This window comes from Prunus avium, chromosome 1 (assembly GCF_965620075.1).
Source record: "Prunus avium chromosome 1, drPruAviu1.hap1.1, whole genome shotgun sequence".
Classification (NCBI taxonomy): domain Eukaryota; kingdom Viridiplantae; phylum Streptophyta; class Magnoliopsida; order Rosales; family Rosaceae; genus Prunus; species Prunus avium.
The window spans coordinates 23,295,278-23,311,860 of NC_142284.1; the positions used below are offsets into that span (position 1 = coordinate 23,295,278).

Sequence of the window (16,583 nt, forward strand, 5' to 3'; positions counted from 1 at the left end):
AAATTCAAGATAAATAATATTAAATCATATTGAGCGACACGTGGCAGTAGCTGAAGGTGGCTCCGTCAGTGTTTCTCCCAACAAGTGGCAACCCACGATTGGTCTATACCCTTTAATATTATTTTTCTAGTATTTAACTTTTAAAATACATAATAAATAAATTAAAAATCATAAAAATACACCGAAAATTGCTACAAACTCCTCACGACATCATCCTCAATTATGGAGGTCCAAAATCATGATTTAACATATTGGAGTTCATAGTAATCGTTTGTTCAAATAACTTAAGTGTTATATTATGAAACATCTACTAGTGTTTTAGATTGTTTAGAAACAAAGTTGAGTTTTTGTCATCAATGTATATTTTTATAAGTGGAAGTTATATTTTTAGAGCTTGAGGGCATAGAGAATGCCACAAGGAGTTTATAGGACTTTCTGGTGTATTTTTTAGATATTTAATTTATTTATTATGAATTTTAGAAGTTAAATCCCAAAAAAGTAATATTAAATTATGGGGAATCACATGTGGCAGTCCCAGAAAGGAGAGCTGTCATTGTTTTCGACAGGTGGCGTTCTACGATTGCGCCACATTTCATTGTTATTATATTATTATTTACCCTAAATTATTATTATATTGTTTGAATCTTGAATTATTATTATATTATTATGAATCTTAAATTATTATTATTTTGTTATTTACCCTAAATTATTATTATATTGCATTTTACCCTAAATTATTATTATATTCCTTTTTACCATAAACTATTATTATCTACCCTAAATTATTATTATATTAGTTTTTACCCTAAATTGTTTTTTTATCTCCTTTTATCCTAAATTATTATTATATTGCCCTTCTCTCCTCTGTACCAAAATTTTATTTTATTATTATATTGCTTTTATCTTAAATGACTATTATTTTGCAATGTCACGTGGATTTAAATGAAAAATATATATTTTAAACATAATTTAAATATATAAAAAATTGTATTTGCTAAAAGATTATTCTTAAAAAAACCCTACAACTCTCTCTCTCTTTCTCCCTTTCACCCTTCGCCCACCCCAAACCCCTGCTCGCTCTCTCTACCTTTTCCAAGCCAGAGCACCAACAACCCCGAAGAAAGGAAAAACAAGTGAACCCGCCCCATCCCTTTTTCTTTCTTCTTTTAAATCACAACCCCAGCCCCCTCCCAACCCCCTACCCCAGACAGCCATACTCTTATCAGTACACCCAACCCAAATTGAATCACATGATGCTTGTGCTCTTACTTCTTATGCCTTCAGAAATCTTCCAGATCAACTTGTACTGGCTCAATATGCATCTCTTGGAATATTATCTTGTCCCACCAAAAGAAAAAAATACAAATATGGCTAAGACCCAAACCCAGAAAGAATGCTTTTTCAAATTTCATTAAAAAAAAAAAGAATTATGAGGGAAAAAAAAGAGGGAGGAAATTCATTCATCCCAGCGCAGCCCACTACCTCCCCTCGATTCTAACTACCCTAGCCTGCTAGCCACGCCTCCACCACGACCATCCCACCCCACACCCAGCTCTCTCTCCCTTTTTCCAGCCCCAAAACGCCAGCCAACTTAGAAAAAAAAACCAGCGAAGCCAACCCATCCCCAACCATATTCTCTCTCTCTCTCTCTCTCTCTCTCTCTCTCTCTCTCTCTCTCTCTATACATATATATATATATACAGCATAACGTTCTCAATAACCCAGTTTTTCTATAAAATTTGACAGAGCAACCAGATATCTATAACAAATAGAGCCCCACTGCACAGATGAACACAGAAACAGAGTACCCCCAAATCAAAATCAAAATGCTAACTGTGACATTAAACCAAGAAAAAACATGAAATCTAAACAATACTCATATCTGATCCAAAAAGAAAAAAAAACCCAGATGCTCTCTCTCTCTCTCTCTCTCTCTCCAAAACTTGGATATGGAGTAGGTTGTGGTGGGTTGGGTTTGAGTGCGATGGTTGTGACTGTTGGGTTTTCGCCGGAAGGAGAGGGGGATGGGTGGTGACTGTTGGGTTTTCACAGAAAATCCCTTAAGCCAAGCACCAGCTGCGTAATAAACCACCAGCACTAATAATTCCAGTACTCTGACAATCATCAGTGTTGACCTTGCAAAAGGAGAGAGATGAGAGAGAAGTTCCGGGTTGTAGTTTTTGTGATGGGTAATTTTAACCCGGTTGTAGCATAAAGAGGATATTAATGTTAGCCTTTTGATCAATCTAACGGGCCAGAAAGTAGTCTCCGTAAGTAACCTCCGCACAAAATCTCCGCATTATAGTCCCGCCGTTGAGGGGTATTTGTAGGCTGTATTTGGGCTACCATGATGTATGGTTAATTCCTCTACTAGGTCTGGTTGAGAAAGTTCATTTTGTCTAACAATTTGGGTTATAGTCCCTTCTTTAAGTTGTCATCTAAATACAATCTCTAATTCAATGAAGGGACTTATTTCTTGCCAGAGTAACCATCAAGAGATTCAAAGACTCAACGACCTTCATCAAGCTTGTGAAAAAATTTCGAGCCTCTTTTGCGATCAAGTACAATCTGGGTCCTTTTGAAGTTTAACCCTCAACAATTGCCATGTCAGCACCCAAGCCGACATATTATCATTTGAGCTGCCACATCATCACTCAAGCAGCCACATGCATCACATGCTAAGTTCAAAATAGTGAAGTAAAATTAAACTAAGTTGTCACTAAGGAGATTGTACCGCACTCATATACATGGATTCATTAACAATTAACCACAAATACACCACGGCTTATGGGTTTGTTAATTGTCACATATATACAGTAAACCATGGCCACTAGACCACTAATGTTAGGGCTCTTCATCGGGCCAGGCCTTATCTGGCCTTTACTTTTTTTTTTGGGGGCAGATCAAGGTTTGAAAAGGATTGGCCCGAGTCCATTCACTGGGCCAGACCTAAGTGGGCTTTTCGGGCCGGGGCACCCACGGGCCGCCCATTGCCTGTGTTTTTTTTTTTTTTTTTTGCCTTATTTTCATCCCAACCATTTAAGTAAATGACTTGTCTTTTTTACTTTATTTATTTTTATATTACTCTATTTACTTAAGTTTATAATGTAAATATGGAAGTACCCCATTTGGAATGGAAATATGGCAATATAAGGCAAAAGCAAAAACAAAATATGGTAAATGGGTGGGCCTACTTGGGTTGCATCGGAGGTTTCAAATCCTAAGCCCAAACCCCACCCAACCCTAAAATGGGCTGGGTTGAGCAGTGCTAACCATCAGGTCGGGCCGAGCTTTGGCCCATTGAACTTCGAGCTACCCACTTTGGCTCGCGGGCCAAATGATACTCCCTAACTAATGTACATAGGTGAACCGTGGGTTTTGCCTCTTTTGCTAGTAGTGTGATAAATTTATGAGGTATTTTGTTTATATACTCATTTTTAACACTAGTGATATAGATAAACCATACACCATTTAATTTTTAGAAACAAACCATTTAATTTCTATAAATAAACCCAAAAAAGGACAGCTGACCTATTGAATTGTATTTTGATTATTAAATTACTTTGATGCCATGTTGATTGTTTTGGGTTTTTTTTGTTTTTAATAAGGTTTTGGGGTTGGACTTGTTTTAAGAAATTGATGTCAGTTTTGTAATTTATGGGAAGTTCGAAGCCTCTTTGTTATGTTGTAAATGAGCTTTGAATGTGTTTTTAAAGTCAATTTCATGTAATTTTTTTTTTTTTTTTTTATAACTTGAGCCCATATATTGGGCATAATAGTGAAACTCCCTAAATTTATTTTGTAGGATTGTTTTTTTGTTTGATCAAACTCAAGAAAATTTGCGCACATAGTTAAGAAACCCCAATTTGGACAACCGACAAGGAAATAGTGGCTGCATAATGGCCCTTGACTATAGACACCAAAATCAATGACATTTCCTCCCAAACGTCACCATTAAAAATTGTGGTTAGACCAGAGCAAGTGTGGTTCAACTAAGAGTTCGGAGTTTGTAGCCAGAAGCCGGGTCGGACATATCGGGTCTGACCTTGTACACAGTTCGGTCCTTAGGTCTAGTAGCCAAGAATTTTAGTGGGATGCTTTGGGACCAAGTTGAGCTGTTTCTTCATTTCTTGTCTCGCTTGCTACCCTTGAATTTCATAGGTGGAGGGAGCTAGGTGTCTTGAGCAGATTTTGCAGCTGAGCAGCAACCCGCTCTGCTCGTCACAGTCGGCTAGAAGTAGCTGGACCATGAATATGGTTTTCGGTGGAGATGGATTCCGAGGTGGAGAAGGATGAGAACGACATAAACCTTTCGTGTCGTTTCCCACAGACGGCGACAACTGTTAACGGGTGATTTAGCACGGGTCCTAGAGGGTATATGGTAAATCACACACATTACACAGATTTAGAGTGGTTCACCCATGAATAGGGCTACGTCCACTGTAGAGTTTGGTATTTATTATGGATGAGTATTACATTTTACATAGAGAGGCTTGAGAGCCTGAATACAAGAGGAAGAGGGAGAGCTTGGGTGTCTCCGGATATGCGCATGGAGAGGAGAATTGGAGCCCTTTGCTGGAGAGGGGTCTGTTCCCTTATATAGGCAAGAGATGAGGGCCACTTGCCATTGTTTAATGGGCAAGTGGCAAAGGCGTGGGTCATCCTCAGTGAGGTATGAGCTGGGCACGTGGGGAAGGCATGGGCCTGTTTCCCTGGGACCAATGGCTCATCACGTGGCGATCGAGGGTAGTGGCCTGGTGACATGTCAGGATGCACGTGGTGATTTATTATCAAAGGCATGCGTGGTGGTCTGCACATGGCTGAGGTAGTAGGAGTTGGCTAGCACATATTGCTCGGGTATGACATATTGTTCGGGTAAGACATTTTGACTAAGCCATGTTGGCTTAGGCCATATTGAAACGGGTGGGATGTTTCGGGTAGGACATTTCAGCTAGGCCATGTTGGCTGAGGCCATATTGAAACGGGTGGGATGTTTCGGGTAGGACATTTCAGCTAGGCCAAATTGCCTAGGCTATCTCTGGTAGACCATTTATGGTAGGCCATTCATGGTAGGCTATCTCTGGTAGGCCATTTCTGGTAGGACATTTCTAGTACCAACCAAATATGTATAACAACAAGCCCCCAAGTTCTTAGTTGAGAACAAGTTCTTGACTGGGAACTTTCAAGTTCATCACGTTGACCGAGCCGAACATCTGTTGCTGATCAGGTGCAACTAATATCAGCTCTGCTAGGCCAGGTCAGCTGGTGATGACCAGGTTCCTCAGCTGTGCTGGGCAGGTGAGGCCCCTTGGTGCCGACCAGGTACATGCGCTAACATAGTGCATAGCAGCTTCTTGAAATATGAGCAGATACTCTTCATATCCATATAACAAATACGCCGCCTATCACAAATAGTAAACAAGATCAGAAAAGATGAGAGAAAACCAAACCCAAACCTTTCAATATTCAATATGCCTAGGCTAAATTAGAGGACTGGACTCTGGAGGGTGGAGAAAGGGAATGTTTCTCTGCAGAGTCCTGCAGATTGCACATTGAAAAAGGGGATGTTTCTTTAAATGCTTAACTATATTGCTGGGCCTGTGCTTGCAATTTCTTTGGCTTGCCCCGTTGCTCCAACATTTTAATTCCAAACATAATTACTAAAACATATCCAGCGAGCTTTCAATTTCTGAGAAAACCAAAACCACTAGCTTCAGCAATTAGGACTATAAGTAAGTTTTCCCAATCCTTTAGTTCTTTCTTTCTCCCTCAACCAGAATCACTGAAACCCTAATTCCCCTCCCCAAACCAGAAATAACAATCACTAAAAGAACACTCACCAATTCGCAAGATATGAATTCTTATGCTCGAAAATTGTGGAAAAGATACGGTGAAGGCAAGGATGACAAATTGTTGAACCAAGATGGCTGCCCTAGTACGGTTCTTGGAGCTCTCTACAGTCCATTCACCATAGCTTTGGCGTCAGACAATCTATCAATTGAAGATTTTCAGGTTCATTTGGCCGGAGTAGATCACATCTTGAATTGCATTGTAGAAGCGTGAGTGTTGGTTTTTCCTTGCCTACTTGTCCTGTTGTCTTGATTATCAATACAATCGTCTTTATTTAAAATAAAAAAAAATTGTAGAAGCGTGAGTTTCAAAATCCTTTTATATCCTTGGAGATATGATTTGTATGATCTTTCCTTATAGCTATAACTTATAAGAGTTTTCTGGCCCATCCGGCTATACAAAATCTGATAACATTAATGGAATGCTATTGAAAATGCAAACACAGCGTTGGAAAAACGCTATGGAAAAAGGGTCTACGAGAACATTTGTTATGAGACCAATTCCTTCAAGAACTAATTCCTTACTTCCACCGAATTCCATTTTTGAGCTTCTTTTCTATGAGACCAATTCCTCCAAGAACATTTGTTATATCATATATCCGCCTCTTTTGCACCTACATAAAAAGAACACTTATAATTTACAGATCCCTGACAAAGAATACATTACAACAGATGGGAAAGTAGTCACCTCTAAAGTATCAGCAGCATTATTGAGATCCAGAATACCATCTTCCGCATAGCAGAACAGATTTTATAGTTTCAAATATTACAAACGGAGAAAAGAAACTAGCCCGACCTCCAGCAAAGGCCAAGTATAACTAAAAACACAAAAACAGCATTACATTGATTTCACAAATCGATTCCATCTGATGATCATTCCTTAACCAGGGGAAGACAAGGATTAGAAGGAATTTCTGTCTGAATCTTAGAATATAAAACAGTAAAGAGCAAAAAGTTCCTAATCAGAAACCTTTCGCTTCTTCCACATGTAGGCAGCTTCCAATATCTTGAGGTTTTGGGTATGTGCTTCTTCTGGGAAGCTGTAATCAATGTATTCCTCATATCCAGCGGGGCCATCTTCGGTTACTATTGGCCTCCGCTTCTTAAGTTTCTTTGGAAGCTTAGACTGGACTAAGCTAACATCACCGAGATCTCCAAAGCTAGCCTCCACATTCAACATTTCTTCAAGCAAGAGACACCGTTCTTCCTTCAACTCAGGTGCTGAAGTTCTAAAATAGTTAAAAGCTTTCTCAAATATTCTTCGAACACGCTGAACACATTGCTTCGTTTGTTCACAAAGATAATCCTGATCCTGGTCTTCTGAACACATTGCTTCCGCTATAGCAGATGCCTCAAATTTCGCATAACTGATCCACACCTTTAGGTGTTTTGTTCGGTCTAGGAGTCTCTCGTAAAGTTCTCTAGCTCTCTCAAATTCACCCTCTGATAGTTCAAAGTCAATGTATGCCTTCCACAACAATTCAGGCATGTCAAGTGCTGGTTGGGTGATGGCAAGTTCAAAAACCGCCCTAGTCCGTTCTGTCTCACACAAAGATTTCTCTAACTCTGCATACTTGGTCCACGCATAGCAATTTTCTGGGGACCAATGCAGATACTTTTCATACAATTTCCGACATCGATTGAAATTCCCAAGGTTCAGCTCAATCTCAATATACTTCTTAAATATCTTATCTTTAGGTGACTTGCCTATTGCAGTACCAAGGATCTTGCGTGCACCCTCGAGATTCAGCAGTCGTATCTCAAGCAAGGCAGCGAGAAGCCATATTTTTGCAAATGAAAACTTCTTGTGAGGAATCAGTTGAAGGCATTCCCTATATACATCTCGTGCACGTTCCATGTCTCCAGCATCAAGCTCCTCATATAGTGCATAATTGATCCACAAGCAAATGTAGCGCTGCCAATACCGCTTCTCCGGCACAGGAGGAACATTAGCAATAGCTCTCTCATAAACCTCTCTAATTCTGTCCTTATTTCCTGCACTCTCTTCTAGCCTTATATAATCAAACCAGGAATCGTAATTAAGAGGATTCTTCCTAACCTCGTCTTCATATTGAAATCTCCTGTTTCCCACAATCGCATCCTCAATGCCTTGTCTATCTCCATATTGCTTCTCCAAACACACAAACTTTTTATACAAATCCTCAACCCTTTGTTTGGGTATATGATCAAGTGCAAATTTATAAATACGCCTTGCTCTATCAGTTTCTTTGCACCGCTCCTCAAATTCAGCAAAAGCCACAAATAACTGCTCGACCTCCTCATCATCGCCCATGATCTCCACTGCTCTCTCATATACATTTCTTGCCCTCCCAACCTCACCATTCTTCATCTCAAACTTGGCATACCGAATCCAAGCACCAACTTTCGAATGACATTGCACGAAACGCTCGAAAATCGCTCTAGCACGCTCGATCTCATTATAGCGAAGCTCAAACTTGATGAAGGAGAGCCAGCCTTGCTGGTCCGGCATCCAATTCATCCACCTTTCGTATATCTGCCGAGCACCAGCCACATTCCCTATAATATCTTCCATGTGAATATACTTGTTCCAAATCTGATCAACTCTAGGCAAGAGGGTGATGGCACGGTCCCACACATTCCTTGCATGGTTGATGAACTTGTTCTTCATCTCCGCCTCAGCATAGTTGTGCCACAGGGTAGGGTTCCGGTGATCAACCTCAAGGGCACGCTCCCAAACAGAGCGAGCACGTTCGAAGTCCTTATGGGACTCCTCCCACTGCGCATACTTGATCCAGTCTCTGACATTCCCCCTCATGCGCCGGATTTGGTCTTCGAATTCCTTGCGCTTTCGGAGGCGGTAATCTGCAAGCTCGGTGGGATCAATGATCTTCTGCTTGGGAGGTCGGATTTCAGCCTCCTGGCGCTCACGTGCCTCACGGAGGATTTGCTCTGCGGTAATTTGAATAGGGGCTGGGGTTTTGTTCTTAACCCTAGTGGGTCGTGGTAGCATGACGTCGACATCCTTTCGGGTTAAGAATCCCAGGGTTGGGTCTGCGTCCTTGAAGGAAGCCATGGCTGGGGTTTACTCGCTTGGAAAATCTAAAACTTGACAATGTTTTGCAAATTTTCGTATGCATTCATTGATAGCATGCAAATATCTCTATTTATAGAGAACAGTACCCTTCTCCCTATGCCTTAAGAAAATTGCGGTCACTCCCTATGCTCTGAGGAAATTGGTCACTCCTTGTGTTCTAAGGAAATTGATCCCACAAGAATAAGGAAACTTATTTAGAAAGGAATATTAAATTCAAGGTTTCACGTAAAAAATTTCTAACATTATATTATATTATATAATGTCCACGTGGCAATTTGACATATCGGTTGAAGATGCTCTTAGGTTGATTAGATTTTTAGAGATAATTAAATTATGTCCCCTTCAGGCCTCAACTATAAATATTAAGCGTTTGCATTTTACGACATTATTTTGAAAGTAACATTTTCATTTAACCGTTGATCGATAATGATATACTGAAATACGACAAGTTAGCCCTTCCGTTAGTTTGACTATATTTGCTGACGGGTCAAGCGCATTGGACCCACTAAAGTGCTGCGTATTTCTTATACACAAAGGAAGACAAGAAAGGACGGGAAACAGAGTCCTTATTCCGTCCCGATATACCTATTTCCCAATCTCATATGGCTCTCTCTTGAAAGCATTCCTCTTTCTTATCTAATCTCAGCCTGCAACTTGCAAGCCTAAACCTCATCGTTCACAATCCGACCCGGACCCGCTTTTTTTCCCCACCCTCTGTCTGGAGTCTGATCCCTAAACCCTCCTCGGACGGCCCCGTTTTATCATCACCAATTCCCTCGGCTCGGCTCGGCATTCAACCATAACCATTATCGAATCCCTTACGCTTCTCATTGGTAATTTCTTAATTTCGGTTTTCAATTCTAGTTTGATTAGGTTACTTTTTATTTTATTATTATTTATTATTATCAGTTTAATTCTAGTTTGATTAGGTTTCTATTAGGTTTCTTAATCCCAATTGGTTTGGTAGTTTGATATTCGATTCCACCTCCTTTTCCGTCTAGAAAATCAAAGAAGTACACCGGGTCCCTCGCCTCTCTCTAAACCTCCCGTCTCAGAACACGATTCTCTCTTGTCCCAAAAACCCAATTGCCAGAAGCAGGAGCTGCAGTTGTTGATTCTCAGAACTGTATTTAGAAATTGGGAGTTGATTCTCGGGTGGGCGTAGGCCAATGGTTTATGATGTTGAGAGGCAGAATAGGGATTGGAGGAGGCTTCAGTACGAGCATGAGGTTGGGAACAATCCTCTAAATTACGATTCCTGGACTGGTTACATACGGCTAGAAGAAGATAGTGCTCCAGCTCCAGCCAATAAGCACAGAATTAGAGAGCTCTATGCCAGAGCTTTAGCTAATGTTCCTCCGCTTTGCAAGCTGCTTTGGAAGCGCTATGTTGATTTTTGGATCGACTATGCACGGTATGAGGAATTTGTTGCTGCTGGAGGAGATGCCGTGGAACGAACCAGACAAGCGTATAGGCAGTGCCTTGAATTGATTCCTCATACCAAGTTTTCGTTTGCGAAAGCATGGCTTCATGCGGCCCAGTTTGAGATTCGACAGCTGAATCTCGAGGGGGCGCGCAAGATCCTCGGCGCGTCAATAGGCTGTGCACCTAAAGCTGCAATATTTGACAAGTACATAGAGATGGAGCTGAGACTTGGGAATGTAGATCGATGTCGGAAACTGTATGAGAATTATCTGGATTGGTCACCACGGAATAGCAATAATTGGGTCAAGTACGCAGAGCTAGAGAAGACTCTGGGTGAGGAAGAACGAGCAAGGGGGATTTTCGAAATTGCCATTGGGCAGCCGCAACTTGACAAGCCTGGATTGTTGTGGAAGGCTTACATTGACTTTGAGAGATGGGAGGGTGAGGTTGAGAGAGCTAGACAGATTTACGAGAGACTCTTAGACCGGACACAGCACCTAAAGGTGTGGATCAGCTATGCAAAATTTGAGGCACAAGGTCATCAATCCAAGGATTCTCTTGTTGCACAAGGAAGAGAGGAACAATGTGTATGCATTCAGCGTTGTAGAGGGGTTTTCGAGAGAGCTGTCAAGTACTTGGATAAGAATAATAAATTGAAGGTAGAAAGGTTGATGTTGCTAAAAGAATGGTTGATAATGGAGACTAGCTTTGGGGATATGGGTGATGTTAGCCTAGTTAAAGCTAAGTTTCCAATGAATTCAATGCGAAGAGGAAGAGGCCTTGCATCCCCTCTCCCTCTCCGTTGTTCTCATCAATACTTGTCCAGAAAGTAATCATCCTTTAAATTCAATGCTTGTTTACATTTTTGTTTACATTCAATCCTTTATATTGTTATCATCTTGTCACAATGTTCAGATATTCTTGACAATAATATTTATTGTTTATGTCGATGCCCAAGCCCACGCAAAAAGATTAGTTTAGTAGTAAACTTGGCCTAATCATGTAGGGGCCCAAAACAAAAATAATAAGCAATTTTTATATATGTCCCCCCAACGCTGAAATGTAGCATAAGGAAATATTGTCTCCCACTCACCATCGAATGAGAAAAGATAGAGCAGACTGAGAGAATTGTTTTTGCTCTAGTAGTGGACTCCACGGAGAAAAACAAATTAATAAAAAATTCTTTTTTTAAATCAAATATAAAAATTAGCCCAAAAAATAAAAAACAATCCACTAGGGGTGGGCATTTAAACCGAAAAACCGAAGAACTGAGCCGAATCAAACCGGAAAAAATCGTATTGACTAAAATCGAATTGAGTTGACCAAAAACCGGACTGGACTGGTTCAACCCGGTTCCAATTCCAGTTCAACTCGGTTCTTTTTAAATAAATTTTTTTTTAATTAAATAAAATATTAAAATATTAAATTTAAAAAATTAAACTCTCTCTCTCTCTCTCTCTCCCCACTTTGCGCTCTCCCTCTCCCCCGTCGATTTCTTTCATCCCCCATTCCCTATGAACACCACCCGCAAGCTCCAACCCTCAAATCCATCCCACAACCATTGTCCCGACAAACCCAAAACCCCAGCAACTATAGAAAAAGAGAAAAAACAAAACAAAAAATCATCCCAAACTAGCTTCCCCTTCCCCATGACCACCACTCTTGTCACAAGGAAAAATCCCAAGCTTCAATTTTGATGACAAAACAGAGTGGTTATAGCACAAATTGATGTGCCTGCTAATCTTAAACACTGACAATTTGCTTATAAAGCAAAACTCCATCGAAGTCATTGTTTGCAAGATTCAAGTGTTTCAATCTCTTCATATCAAAGAGGAACTCTGGAATTGTACCATTTAGCTTATTAGAGCTCAGATCAACATGAACTAACCCTGGAATTGCAAACATTAACTCTAGTATGGCTACAGACAACGAATTTGAAGCTAAAGACGTGTTCTTTACTGGAATCAGGTCCCCAAATGAAATGGGTATTTCTCCATTGAGGGAATTAGAGGAAAGATCAAGTTTTCCAAGGTTTTCAAGGAGTGTGATTGAAGAGGGTGTCTTCCCCTGTAGCTTATTACCCAAAAAATCGACGTGGGTAAGGTTCAAATTGAAGTGTCTTGGAACACTACCAGTTAGATTGGCATGAGGAGAGATGGTCACAGACCTGAGCTTCTTCATGTTACTATGAATGACAAAGAGTCCAGAGGCATTGACTTGGACATTGGAGACAGTGAAATCAGTGAGGTTTTGGAGGTGCGCGAGCCAGACGCCAGTGAGCCTACAGAGGCTGTTAATGCAGGTGAAGGAGTGGAGAGAGGCAACGAGATAGGCCGAGAAGTGGATAGGGGCAATGGTATTTGAAAATGAGTTGTATAGTATGAGTTTCGGTTATTTATTGATAATACCGTTCGGTAACGTTTTAAGAGGTTGTTTTCATTTTCAAAGAACAAAAATAAGGCAAAAACACGTTCGGTGGCCCAAAAACAGAAAACATTGAGAATGTTTTCATAAAATGAAAACAAGTTCATGTGTACTTGTAGAAAACAGAAAAAAGTTGTTTTTATTCTCGTGGAAAACGTTTTCATAAAAATAACTCACATATTATTATTTCAAATTGTACTACCAGACGCGTTTTTATTGTTTTTGTTTTCTGAAGATGTTTTCTAATTAATCTACCAGACGCATTTTCATTTCCTGAAAATGCAAATTCGTTTTCTTGTTTTCATTCTTTGAAAATATTCTCAGAAAACACTCTCCGAAAACGTTACCAGACGGGCTTAGTATTTGTGGGTGAGCTTGTGCTATTATTTTTGTGTTGCATTGCATTTACTTGTTGTTTTTGTTTTTTATAAGCTTTTATTTATGTATAAAGATGCATTTGAGGGTAATGATTATTACGTCGATTGACTAGGTGTATTTTTCTATGTTTATTAATGAAATTCACTCATATGTCAAGTTTTTCATGTAAGTTTCGTTCGACCGGCTTTCGAATCTTAGATCTGCCACTGATTCCAATGAGGGCATGATAGTGGGATCACTCAAGAGAATTCGTGAATACTTTTGGGACAAACAATAACACGAAGGTTGTTGCGTTTTTGGTTATCACACGACAAAGAGAAATTAGTTTACCCCGATCGGCCCACACAAGTGAGGGAAGAGAGTGTCTAGGGTTTGCTCACTATTTGATTCAATTTATATAGGATTCTAGAACTCTCAAATGAAGATTGTTAGGAAAATAAATCATTGATCTAAGCCACTTTTTAATTTTAACTCAATACTAGTTGGAATTTAATTTCTAAACTTCTCTCTCTTCTCTCTCCCCCCGATCAGTAGGTCTGTAAACGAGTCAGAGATGGAGCGGAGCACCTAAAATCCGACCCGATTTAATCCAAAATATGACAGATCATTAACAATTAGATCTATATTTGATTTTTTGAATTATTCGATATCAGATTTGATAAGCCGATCCAAATTCTTTTATGTAATATATATAAATAATTGAAAAATATTTTTATTTATTTTCAAAATTAACAAGATTGTTACATATGCATATATATATATTAAGTAAGTAAAAATAAAATAAAATGAAATATATGTTATATCAAATAAGATCGAATTATTATCGAATCGGATTAGACAAGATCCAACTTTATTTCGTTAACTTAACAGGTTATCGGATTGGATCAGTGGCCCATGATTGCACATGTTCCTTGTTCCCAGCTCAAGATCAATAACTGTCAACCAAAACCAACTTGCAACACCAAATATGACTACAATAAAATAAAAGAGTGCTTTGCCCATGTCACCAAATAAGGTTTTATACTCGCCACTCAAATTCCTTCCAAATTCTGACCAAGTATGACCAAATTGCCATGCATGCATGGCAACCTAAGAGTCAAGAGAGAACCCTAACATTTATGGATAAGAACAAGTATATATCAACCAAACAGGCTATTTAGAGGCATTGCTTTGCTTCTCCAGACTGGAAATTCAAGACTCATCTGTACACAACTTCAATTACAAAAACCAAAAAAGAAAAGAAAAGAAAACGCTGACAAAAATATCTAATGTTCATTTTGCCAGCCAAATATAGTACTTTTAGAAGTACTAAAAATCACTACCTCAACCACTACTGTTTTTGGGGGAAACCCTTCCAAGAGCTTTTAATTAAACAGCTAGCTGCTGTTGCTGATGGAAGGTTTCACCCTCATCAAAGCACAAGTGGAGCTTTAGTGATTTGCCTAAACTAAGAGAAGAATCTGCAGAATCTAGAGGAGGCTGCAGTAAGAGCATCTCTCTCTGGAGGTAGGAAAAGTAGGTGGTGAAGGTTGAGGGGGTCACATTTAAGTTGAAGTTCAAACCAAAAAGGAAATCCACCTCAAGAAAATTCATCTCTATTGTGCTGATGCCTCCAACTTTTGCATAATAGGCATTGTTGTAGTACCTGAATATTACATGGAGATTAGTTCATTCTGACATTGCACAAAATTTTCTGTGAGTGATGACCATATGAGCCAGAATATTCCAAAATATTCCAGTAAATTCAGTTTCAGTTTCCATCTACATTCATGCATGAAACAGAATATTCCAAAACTTCTATATTTAGATGAACACAATGCAAAATGGCCACATAAACAAATACAAAATCTTTGAATGATCTCCCTTTGAATTTCCCAGGCTTAATTCACTTATGTAACTAAAACTAAATAACTTGAATAAAAAATCATCTAAGTAACTCAAACACCAAAAGTTCAAAGCCAAAGATATTTTCCAAACTCTGTTCATCATGAGCTAATAAAATTCAACTTTCAACACTTACATGTCATCCATGAACTTTGCAGCCACCATGACACTAGTAATCAGCAACTGGTGAACGTTGTACGAATTGATAGGCAAATCGGGTTGCCTCTGAGAAAACCGATCCAGATAAACATATGCAACAATTAAGCAAGATGGGCTACAATCGGCGTACTTGAAAATTCTCTCTAAAGAGCTCTGTATTGATATGGGGGGCCTGGTTTGGCCATGGAAGACAGAGATTTTCTGGGGTTGGAATTCACAATTGATGTCATTTGATTCAGCCACCCTTTGAACCAGGGAAGAGAGGAATGTGATGACCTTTGTCATCACTATTGGGTTCTCTAGCTCTGCCATTGATGATGAGAACAAGTTTTGGTTTGGTTCTCAAGTGTTTTGAATTTCTGTTGGTGCTTAGTGCTTATGTTGGGCTATATATAAAGGGTCGTTAGGAATTAGTGTTTTGTATTTTTGGGTTTTGGTTTTTAGTTAAAGAAAAGAGGGAGCATGAGAAATGATAGAGGTCAAAGAAGAGAAAGCAATGGAAAATTTATAAAACTAAAAACTAAAATTATTTAAAACTGTATTTAGTTTTTTTAGGTTTATCTTTTATTTGTTTGTTCCACATTGTTCTATGTATTTTCACATGGAATATTTTCTTACCACAATCATTTTTCTCTTGCTCTCCCTTTTTCTTTTTATTTCGATTATAAAAATTAAATTAAAAAAACGGAAAACAAAAACAGTTTAAACAAAAAGGTAGTTAACATTAATGGGTAGGTTCTTATTACCAGAATAGCCTCAACAATTGGAATTAGAACTTTACATATCCTTACTGGTTTAGTGGGGTTTTCACTTGTCTCATTTTCAAATAAAAAAGATTGAATCTTGAGTTGGGTAAAGGATTTTTTTTCTTTTTCTTATTAATAGCCTCTCCGTACATGCTTCCGCGCCTGCGAGAGGCTTTTTTTTTTTTTTTTTTTTTTTTTATAAAAAAATTTAAATTTATTTTAGAATTAAAAAAGATAATGAGTAGTCATGTTCCATAAAAATAGGATCAATTATCTGATTTTTCTTTTTCTTTTAATTTTTTTTAATATGAAAAGTTGTGAATTTACCATATTATCCTCATTTAATTAATAATTTCAATTCTTAATGTTTGCATTAACTAAGGGTATTTTTTGGTATTTTGAATGTTTTACCATTCTTTGCCTTTTGCTTTATATATATAGATTTCAAACCTTTTAAGAGAGGGAGAAAGGATGGATTAATAGTGTCTTTTTCTTCAAATGAATGTGGGATTTTTTGGTGATTCGCTGTGACAATTGTGGTAGCATGCAGTACCAATCATGTGACATGTTGGAAAATTTGTGATTGTAATGTGGGGCCCCACGTTCTAAGAGATCTTGCATCTTTGCATTGCATGTGTTGTG

The 16,583-nt window shown here is 38.8% G+C and overlaps 1 protein-coding gene, 1 long non-coding RNA gene and 3 pseudogenes across 6 annotated transcripts; 1 reads left to right on the plus strand and 4 right to left on the minus strand.

Annotated features, from left to right (window-relative positions):
- Positions 1 to 3,851: 3,851 nt before the first annotated feature.
- Positions 3,852 to 6,072, minus strand: LOC148297611 (uncharacterized). Its single transcript, XR_015836698.1, has 2 exons — positions 5,841 to 6,072; positions 3,852 to 5,402 (listed from the first exon to the last, which is right to left on the minus strand). It is a non-coding gene; the product is annotated as an uncharacterized LOC148297611 (long non-coding RNA).
- Positions 6,073 to 6,547: 475 nt separating this feature from the next.
- LOC110746422 (uncharacterized) lies at positions 6,548 to 8,904 on the minus strand (annotated as a pseudogene).
- A 578-nt stretch (positions 8,905 to 9,482) lies between these two features.
- On the plus strand, positions 9,483 to 11,300 carry LOC110746424 (uncharacterized; annotated as a pseudogene). Of its 4 annotated transcripts, none has more exons than XR_015835414.1 (2): positions 9,483 to 9,758; positions 9,866 to 11,300. The product of XR_015835414.1 is annotated as an uncharacterized LOC110746424, transcript variant X2 (transcript). The 4 variants fall into 4 exon arrangements; XR_015835416.1 differs by having other exon boundaries at positions 9,893 to 11,300; XR_015835408.1 differs by having other exon boundaries at positions 9,927 to 11,300.
- A 536-nt stretch (positions 11,301 to 11,836) lies between these two features.
- Positions 11,837 to 12,708, minus strand: LOC148297612 (receptor-like protein 51 pseudogene; annotated as a pseudogene).
- Positions 12,709 to 14,520: 1,812 nt separating this feature from the next.
- Positions 14,521 to 15,507, minus strand: LOC110771175 (cyclin-U4-1-like). Its single transcript, XM_021975433.1, has 2 exons — positions 15,173 to 15,507; positions 14,521 to 14,797 (listed from the first exon to the last, which is right to left on the minus strand). Exons 1-2 carry the CDS (start codon positions 15,505 to 15,507, stop codon positions 14,521 to 14,523), a joined length of 612 nt encoding a protein of 203 aa, XP_021831125.1.
- Between the last annotated feature and the right edge of the window lie 1,076 nt (positions 15,508 to 16,583).

Bases quoted from the DNA above. Each gene is read 5' to 3' on its own strand.
- LOC110771175 (XM_021975433.1), bottom strand. From the start codon at position 15,507: ATGGCAGAGCTAGAGAACCCAATAGTGATGACAAAGGTCATCACATTC. The intron at 14,798-15,172 runs GTAAGTGTTGAA...TGTAATATTCAG, and splicing joins GCAAAGTTCATGGATGACAT to GTACTACAACAATGCCTATT.